The sequence below is a fragment of the Nipponia nippon genome, unplaced genomic scaffold (genome assembly GCF_047370975.1).
Source record: "Nipponia nippon isolate SJK-2023a ecotype South Korea unplaced genomic scaffold, ASM4737097v1 scaffold_2, whole genome shotgun sequence".
NCBI lineage: Eukaryota > Metazoa > Chordata > Aves > Pelecaniformes > Threskiornithidae > Nipponia > Nipponia nippon.
The window spans coordinates 35,037,053-35,046,706 of NW_028262336.1; the positions used below are offsets into that span (position 1 = coordinate 35,037,053).

The 9,654-nt window shown below is 43.0% G+C and overlaps 1 protein-coding gene across 1 annotated transcript; it reads left to right on the plus strand.

Moving 5' to 3' along the window:
* Nucleotides 1-4: 4 nt before the first annotated feature.
* NDUFV3 (NADH:ubiquinone oxidoreductase subunit V3) lies at nt 5-9,142 on the plus strand. Its single transcript, XM_087756919.1, has 4 exons — nt 5-150; nt 441-525; nt 3,586-4,554; nt 8,859-9,142. Exons 1-4 carry the CDS (start codon nt 103-105, stop codon nt 9,023-9,025), a joined length of 1,269 nt encoding a protein of 422 aa, XP_087613045.1. The 5' UTR covers nt 5-102; the 3' UTR covers nt 9,026-9,142.
* Nucleotides 9,143-9,654: the final 512 nt, after the last annotated feature.

Genomic DNA, 9,654 nt, shown 5'->3' on the forward strand with positions numbered 1-9,654 from the left:
ACGACACGATGACGTATCGGCTGCGGCGGGCGGAGCTTCATCGCTGAAGCCCCGCCCGGCGGGAGGGCTCGGGGCCGCCGCGCAGTTGGGCTGCACGCCAAGATGGCGGCTCCCTCGCTGCTGGGCTGCGGCCGGGTGGCGACCCGCAAGGTACGGGGCAGGGTGGGCGCCAGAGGCGGGGGAGAGGGGCAAGGAGGAGCGGTTCGGGCCGCCCCTACCGCCCCCCGGTTGCTCGGCTCCTCTCGGTACCGGCACCTACCTGGGCCGGTCACCTTCCCGGGCCCGGTGCGCAGGTGCCGGCCGCCTCGCCTGAGGCGAGGCGGCCGGCACCTGCGCACCGGGCCCGGGTGAGGGAAGATGCGCATGCGCGGGGGGAGACCCCTCTCCTTGAGGTCATTTGTATCCCGTTTCGTTCATTTATTTTATACGTTGCCTTGCAGGTTTTGCGGCTGGAGGCCCGAGGGTTGACCCCCTCCGCGGCGCTTTGCACCAGGCCGGTGGGCTCCGGGACGGCGCCGCCAAAGAGTAAGATGCTTGTTTTCGTCCTGAGCGGTGGTGGGGTGTAAATAAAATAGCTAACCGCCTTCCCCCGCAGCCTGCCAGCCTCGGGAGGTGTCTGCGCCCTGTGGTGGCACCCGGACCATAAAAGTTTTATCTGCCCGTTGGACCGTCTGAAGTCCAAGTCCCTCTGGTTGTCGTTAAATAGGCAAGAAGAGCTTAGAAATGCTCATGGCCACGTCTCTGAGCAGCTGTTATGTAAGCCAAGAAAGGGAAAGGTCATCACCGTGTAAACAAAGATTTCCCTTCAAATGTACTGCGTAGTAAGAAAGCTAAAAGTAAAGGTCTGGTAGGAATGGGTCTGCGTGGGATATATTTGTATTCATAGGCCCTGCAACAAGCTTGACACTGCTTTCCTGTTTACCTTCACCTTAATATGTTAGCTGCTGGCTTTGGATGTTGCAGTGGGCCTGGGTTTGGATGCTGCAGTGCAGTGCGTCTTATGTTCAGAAGTATTTGAACCCCTTCTGTCCCTGACCAAAGTCAAAACATGAATACAAATCTCAAAGAGGGGTATCTTGTGCGAAATGCTGTTTGTAAATAGAGCCTCACCGGTTCAGTGAGTAGGATTCCCATCCTAAATTAGAGATCCAGGTGCTTAAACAGCAGAGCTCCATGGGACCATATGCAGGAGGATCAGACTTGTTGACAGCTGTTGAAAAGATTGCTGAAAGAGTAGATGAATGCAGACTTCTGGCTTCTAGTGTTAGCTTCTTAAATGCCAAGGCAAATAAAAGCTTGGTTGCCATTAAGAAAGCCTTTGCTGCATAGATCGATATAAGCTTGCTTGAACAACAAATCGCTTTTTATTGTAATTCATTGTTTTGAATTATTTTAAGCATCTTTGAGATGTATTTTAGCATCAATTTCTAGATTCGTTGTCCTGCAGCTCTGACTTCAGAAGGTGTCAGGAGACTTCTTAGGCCGCCTCTTTCAGCCAGCTGCTTCCCATGCACATGGTTAAGGTTAGTTAAGGTGTATCGGATGCAGCTGTCTCTTTCAGATTCTAGCTGGAACAGGGTGTGCAAATGTTCTTTGCTTTGATAAAATGGTCATGTTTACTTATGAAGTCAGTGATGGGGAATAGACCTGTAATTTCTGCATGCTGCCTTTGTGAGTGCAAACATGTTTTAAACACGTTCCGATAATGATACTGATGTTACAAGCATCAGTAAGAATGCATCTGGGAATAATATTCTTGTTACTGATTTGGATGTATTGTTCTCTTGGCAAAGCAATGCAAATACAGATCAGGTGGTACAGAGTTTGAAGTACTGTAATTAAAGTGTCTGTACCAGTTGTATTAGACTTTATGATTAAAAGGTGAAACGTATCTTTTTCGCATATCCAAATATTACTGTTTAAAGTATTTTTCCAGTAACACCTACTGTTGATGGCAAAGTTGAATGTTACCTGCCTTCTTGGTTTCTTAGGATGTCTTAACATTAGTACTTCAACTTTTGCTCAGCTTTCCCTTGTCTGTCATCCCTTTGGGCATTCTTGTGTTTGTTTGACCTTCCTGTATGCTGCTTTGAAGAACTCTTCAATCCTGAGTGATGTTTCCTCACATATTAGTTTCATTTAGAGGCTGCTGTTTGGCTGTGTCAATCTGTGCAGGGAGTCAGGCTTCTTTCAAAGGTGGCTGCCCATCTGCTTCCCTCTGACGTCCCTCCCTGCACCTTCCTTCTGGCAGAGAGAAGCACATGTCTGAAATTATTCAAAAGTATTACTTGTATAGTAAACTGATATTTTTTTCATTTGTACTTACATTAAGAACTCTGTATTTCTTTCTTAAATACTTTGCTTTTAATTTCATGGGTCTGTCTCTTCTGTGATGTTTTCATTTGGGCATTGCTAAAGACTTCCTTCTTATCAGAACTAATTATGGTAAGTCCTTGGATCATACAAGGTATTACTGTAAAATACTAGTAAGGGGGAAAACTGCATCTAGTTTATAGTCTTGTAAAGTAGATCTGGGTTTCCAAACTGTGCAGATAAATCTGCATAATAGACGGGAAATCTGTTGAATTACACTGCTGGTTGGAAGTGGTGCAACTCATAATGGAGTTGGTTTTGCTATAGCAAATTTCATCATCTTAATGTGCTCCCAGTCCTCTTTGTCCTCCTGTTCTCTGTAACCACAACGGTATTTGCTGGTGATCAGCCTCTTGAGGATATAATTGGCACAAGCATCCGAGGGGTATTTGGTACTGTCTGAAAGGGCCTGAAAGTTGCTGCTTTCTCTTCAAGTGTTGGCTCCTTCTCTGGAAAATTTAGCCTAATAAAAGTGTTCATGAGGGAGAAGAAATAAAGGCAGGCTAACATGAAGCATTAGGAGATCTTCTAAGACTTTCTTTACAAAGAGGTCTCAAACCAAAAATAGGAAGTGGAGACTGGAGGAGGTAAGGTCATGGGGAAATAACGTTCAACTGTGTTAGACACAATTCAGTTGGTAGGTCACATGGACACATGAACAAGTAATAATTTAATGTATAGCCTCAGGTATCTCTTATTCCACTACTTTGTCTCTTCAGAGTCATCCCTCCCTTCTGCTTTAAAGATAACTGTTGCAAGAGGCTGGCTATTCCTATGTCTGTTGATGTCTTCTGCTTCGCTGGCTTGTTCATAGGCACATATTATCTCTGTAGCAGCATATTTGAAGAGCTTGGCTAACAAGCTATCTTAATATTCATCTGAGATAGGAAGGTGTCTGTAAACCATTTTCAGTGATGCAGAATTGAAGCACAGAGGAAAACAGCACTTGCGAGGAGTCTGGCAAACCAAGGAGCAAAAGGCGTTATCTCATGATTTTCAGCACCGCAGCAGCAAAAACTGTTAAGTGCTAACTAGAACTCTTCAGTGCCTTAAAACTTTCTGCTTCATAATGCCTGTATTTAGTATAATAGCTTCTTTCAATTTGCTTTATGTACCAGATTATCTCAGAAAGTTAAAATTTTATGACTAAGATCACTAATTAACAGTGGTGTCGGATATAATGATGATAATCCTCTTTATGCCATTTCCTAGATGTAGTGGCACCACAGGGAAGCACCAAGCTGCTAGCCACCAAGGCACCAGTTGAATTTCCTAAAATGTTGTCTTCTAGCTCTCGCTTAGTATCTGCAAACAAAGGTGAGAGCGTATCTAGTACTAACCTTGAGGAAGCTTCAAAACCTACTGCTGAAGACATGAGGATGTTCATGTCAAGAAAAACCGTGGTTGCATTTCCTCAGCGAGTAGTTGTTTCTTCCCTTGAGGAGGAAAGCCTCACTACACCTGCAACAGAAGGAGGCTTGAGGAAGGAGTTAGCTGAGGAAGAAACTTCGTCTTCATCCAGCTCAGGTTCAGATTCTAGCTCGGATTCTGAGGAAGAAAATGATGATTCAGAAGTTGCCATTAAAACCAAAGTTGAGTTTCCTAGACGAGATTCCATGTTTTCTGGGAACATAGCAGGAAAGTCATCAATGCTAGCAAAAGAGAACTTGTCCCAGAAATCCCACAAAGAATATGTAGCTAAGAAGCAGGCACGCAAAACAGAAACGGATGTGTTTCCTGTCAAGCAGGTCGCATTTTCTAAAACATCAGTCAGCCATGAAACATCAAAATCCAAAGCAAGAGACACCAAAGTAAAATCAACTCCAAAAGAAGCAGATCGGCAGAAGCTGGTCTTAGAACCACACGTGGTTGAAAGCCAAGGCCTGACCGATGTCACTCATAAATCTGATTATTTGGAGAAAAAGTCCATTGGAACCCAAGTAGCAGCTATTCAGCTGAAAGCTTCATCAGTGACTCAGGAAGACAAAAAGCAAAAACTAGTATCCAGAGGAGAAGAGAAACAGGTGAAGGAGGTGCAGGGGTTGGAAGCAGAAGAAGTAACTGCTCCTAAACTAGAAGAAGAGACTTCTGGAAGCACCATGTTGGTGATGGGCGATACAGCAAAGGAGGAGACCATTCAGGAAGCAGGAGTCCAGGCTGGAGAAAGCAGCACAATAGAGGGTACAACTTTAAATTGTTTGAACTGTGTTGATTCATCTGGGCTAGGGTTTAACTTTTTGTAAAGGGTTTCCAAATCTTCTCTGTTCATGATTCTCTGATCTTTATACTGAAACTAACTGTGTAGCAGTGACTTTCTGGAAGATAAATTCTTGTTCATTGTTAATTGTTACAAGCACTCAGTAATACTTGGTTTCCATTTATGCTGTGAAAGGAAGTGGTCTTGATTTCACTGTATTTACAGTTTCATAAACTGGTTACTTATAAAATGAAAACAAGGTTGTTTTCACTGTGAGCAAAATCATGGGTTTTATATGACAAAACTTGTTTTCCCTCTTCTGTTTTCTCGGAAAGATTTGGTAGCTGCCTTTTTCCTGAGCCAAATTTGATGCCGTCTGATTTTTGCTTAAATCCTGCTGTCTCTCTCTCTCTTTTTTTTTTTCTTTTTTCTTTTTTTTTTTTTTTAAATCTTGCAGCGTTTCAGATTTCAGTAGACTTAAAGAAATCATAGTGTAATGCCAGAAACGGGTATTGATTCTGAGATTGGTAGGTTGTAAGCAAGTCGTGTTGAAGGAGCACAGAGTTGACCTTGTAACCCAGTTCTCGTAGTGAGCTGGGGAGGAGACAGTGATGTGTTTTAGGAAAGAGCATCGTGCACCGTATAATGATCTCCCTAGTTATACTTCCCTATCTAACTTACCTTCTTATTTACTACTGGTCCTGTTAACTTACCTACTGATCTCATTCTGTGTATTTCAATAGCAAATGCCCCTCTGTCCTGGTCTGTGGTGGCTTGCCATTCTTGCCTTTCAACTTAGGCAGCATACCATTCTTAAGACCCCCCGCCTTCTGGTTGCTGCTTTGAATTAAAGAATTTGCCTGCTTGGAAGTAAAAGCAGCATAACTGTAAAGCTGCTTGGATATCATCCTTCAAGTGACATCCTTGCAGAAAATGTCTTGGGGGTGCCGGTGGACAGCAGGTTGAACATGAGCCAGCAGTGTGCTCTTGCATCAAAGACCACCAGTGGCAACCTGGGCTGCATTAGGAGCAGTGTTGTGAGCAGGCTGAGGGAGGTGATCCTTCCCTGGTGAGGTGCACTTGGCGTGCTGTGTTCAGTTCTGGGCTCCCCAGTACAAGAGAGATGTGGAGCTACTGGAGAGTCCAGTGAAGGGCCACTAAGGTGATGAAGGGACTGGAGTATCTCTTCTGTGAGGAAAGGCTGAGAGAGCTGGGACTGTTCAGCCTGGAGAAGAGAAGGCTCAGGGGGGATCTCATCAATGTATGTAAATACCTGAAGCAAGAGTGTGAAGATGACAGAGGTGAGACTCTCTTCAGTGGTACCGAGTGAGAGGACAAAAGGCAGTGGGCACAAACTGAAATACAGGGTTTTGCCTGAACATCAAGAAACACATTTTTGCTGTGAGGGTGATGAAGCACTGGCACAGGTTGCTCAGAGAGGCGTTGGAGTCTCCATCCTTGGAGATAATCCAAAGCTGCCTGGGTATGGTCCTGGGCAGCCTGCTCTAAGCTGACCCTGCTTGAGCATTTGGAGTTGGACCAGATGACCTCCAGAGGCGTCTTCCAACCTCAACCATTCTGTGACTCTGCAAAGTGTCTAACCAGGTTAAGTGACAAATAATTGCTTTTGTACATCTGTTTCCAGGATACAGTGCTGAGTAAAAGACCTGCCTTCTGTTTTAAGGAGTTAGTCAGCTCATAATTTGGTCTGTTTTAAGAGCTGGAAGCTAAGCTTACCTTCCTCCCTGACCACAGCTCAACTGGTAAAATGCAGCACTGTTTGCAAGTGACGTTTTCATTTACTTGTTCCTCCTTGCAGTCATCAGCAGAAGCTTTCTTAAAAAAAAATTGGGAAAGGCCATTTGTGGTTATCTACAGATAATGCTTTTCTCCCCATTCATCCACAGTGGACTTCTAGATGCTCAAGCGTTATTTTTTTTTTCCACGTTGAAGCTGATATGAAGACCCCAGAAATGAGTTCAATTAACTTCAAGTATGAGAGGGAGGACTTGGTCTGAAAATGTGCTAATCATTCAAGGTCAAGATTATGACACATTGAAGGTCTATGGAACAGCCTCTCCTACTCTGATGCTATAAATCTAGAATAATGTTAAGACCATGTGACAAACTTTTCCTGCAGATTTTTAATGATGGGGCAATAGCATCACTGTGCCTCAAACCCATCATCATCATAACCACACCAGCAAAACCTTTTGGGTACGACCTGGCTTTGCTGAAAACAGCGCTTTTGCTGTTGAGCTCCTCTTGCTCTGCGGAGGCGGTAAGGCTGTGACAGCAGGAAAGTTTCTGTTGGGTACGTCCTGCACCCCCGCTAAAGGAGGGCTGCTGCACTGGCTGTAGGAGAGGTGGGGGTTAGTACAGGCAAGTTCACACCCCTTTTACTGCTGGTGAAATGTCTTTGGGTGGCAGGGGGTAGCAAAGAGTCAAACCTAGCTACACCGTGTTCAACAGCGTCACTGGTATCTCCAGGCGTATCTTGTTCTCTCTTCCTTTTGAGGCCTTCTTTGAGAACAGCTACTGCTTTTCCATGTTTAATGTTCACAGTTAATGATAACGCCTTCTGTAACCTGTACTTCTGTCCTGTTTCTGTGTTCTGTTGTTCATCTGCAAACTCTGCAGCAGGCATGCTGAAGATGTAAAAGCAATTTTTCCCATTACAAACCTGGATGTTAAGGTGATGTCATCCACTTCGTAGAGCAGGCATGCTAAACAGTCAGCAAAAACTGCTGACTTTAACTGCGAAGTAAATAGCAAAATAGTAGCATGGTAACTCAGAAATATACCTCCGATTCATTTCGGAAGAACATCCTGTGAAGTGCTTGCTCTTTAAGAGAGAAAGCATAGATGAAGTCTGAAGTATGGGGAGGATGAACTCAGAGATAAATTTTTCCTTTGAGAAGCCAAGTACAGTGTATTTGGGCAGGAAAAATGACACTCCATCTGCTTGTCTTCCTGAGCATCTGTCTCTTAATTTGGAACAACTGCCTCTTGCAGGTTGAATGTACACTTGCCTACGCTTGCCTGTTCTTGGGGCTATTTGCAGCAAAGACCGCATCATCTGGCTTTTATATCTGTAGCGTTGTCTCCTCTGAGCTGTCTCAGTAGGAACTGAGCAGTAGGCACAGGGATATTTCCTTTCGTAGGTTGTGTGTGTTGTTTTGCTGAATCCATGGCTTACTACATTGCGTTTTATAAGCAAGTCTTGCTAAACGTTGTAGATACGTGCTCTTAAACTGATAGCATTATATTGCAATAATTATGTTATAATTAAAGGAAATTCTGGTGTTTGGTTGCTCGAGTTCTTGTATTTTTATTGTAGACGTTATATTACAAAAAGAAGCTTAATACAATCTAACCTAAACCACTACATACAAATTTATATGACGAAGCTTTTCACTAGATTGTACTTCTGTCTTTCCTATTGTTAGAACTCTGGGTATATGAGAACAAATTAATATTGGGAGTAAAGCTTGATTTCTTGCAATTTCCTTGGTTGTAAAATCAGCCCGTAACAGGAACCTTTTATGTAAATGGTACTGCCTAAATTTGCATAATATCCTAAGTGTAAGAATTAATGTTGGCTTTAATGTGAAGTAAGGAGTTCTGAATAACTTTATTAGGTTATTCTTTTAGAAAGAAGAGCTGATACAAAGTTTAGAAGATTATGAGAAAGGAATTTTACATCAAAGGCTCTTGATATATTACTGTTCAGTATAACCACATTTGAAATTAAACTGTGGAGATCTCAATAATTCCATGACTTCTCCCCATGGAAAAAATTCAATCTGTAAAGTAGTTCTAATAGCTGTATCTCGTGGTCTGACACGATGATGTATCATTTGTACTGCTGCTTTGCCTCTCCTGGCTTGCTAAGAATGTCACCTACTGTTCTGGCTGGAGTGAAAACCAAGGCAACTATGAAAAAACCAGGAAATGCAGCCATATATCTTCAAAATATAAACAGTGTGTTCTGCCCTGTCCTCCCCCAGCATTAGGTGGTAGTTTGGATTTGAAAACCTGTGCTGTATTAGATGACTTGTGCTCATTCCTGTTCGCCTACTGCATACTCATGTGCTGCTTTAGTGTCAGACAGGGTACCAGCAGAACTTAGTAAACGGATCCTTTTGTTATAGTTGCTGACTTTTTTTTTTTTTTAATGTTGACTGGATGAGGGATCTGACAGTATATGAAGGTTGGTTCAGTAATTAAGAACATTGCCCTCTGGTGTGGCATCCTTATAGTCACCAATTACTGTTTGTTTTCACAGAGACCACAGCAGCTGCTGAGCCTGCTCCAGAAGAATTCGATAATTCTACCTACAAGAACCTTCAGCATCATGAATATAACATTTATACCTTTGCTGATTCTGTCACGGTTCTCTCAAAATTCAGGCAGCCTCAGCCGTCTTCTGGAAGACCATCACCAAGGCACTGAAAGAACCGCATTTAAAACAAATGCCCAGGCAGAATGATAAATTGTTCTATTTAGCACTGTTGCTTCATCTGTATTATAAATCAGATAATAAATAGTAAATAAATGCATGAGAACTTATGCCTGTGCTTTTGAAAGGTTATTCTTGGTTACTGGAGTCCCTCACTTCTTGAGGAACATGAATGATCTGGAAATGAACCATCACTGAATAAAAATAGCTTTTCTACCTCTCAGTAGATATTATTTGGTGATAGTGTAAAAAAATTCCTGACTCTTCAGTGTCTCCAAACCTTTTGATACTGGCCATTCTTTCAGTACCATGTCAAAGAGCATAATGGCCCTTATGCATGTGTCTGTTCAGTATGTGCCATGATTTTAGTAGGTGCTGTTATCACTGTAATGCAGCTGGCTGTTCTCCTTGCACACAAACATGTTCCCAGCTCTGAAGAGGTTATGTTTACACTGGATTTGAAGTTAAAAATCATTGGCTGGAAACAGCATAAGAAGTATTTGTCTCTTGTGGTAAGAGTGTATGTTTTGTGTTAGCAGAGGAATGTAAGTTTATGTAATGTGATTGAAACATCTCAAAACCTCTGCTGTTGTAAAGGGAGAACGTACAACTTCATTTAATC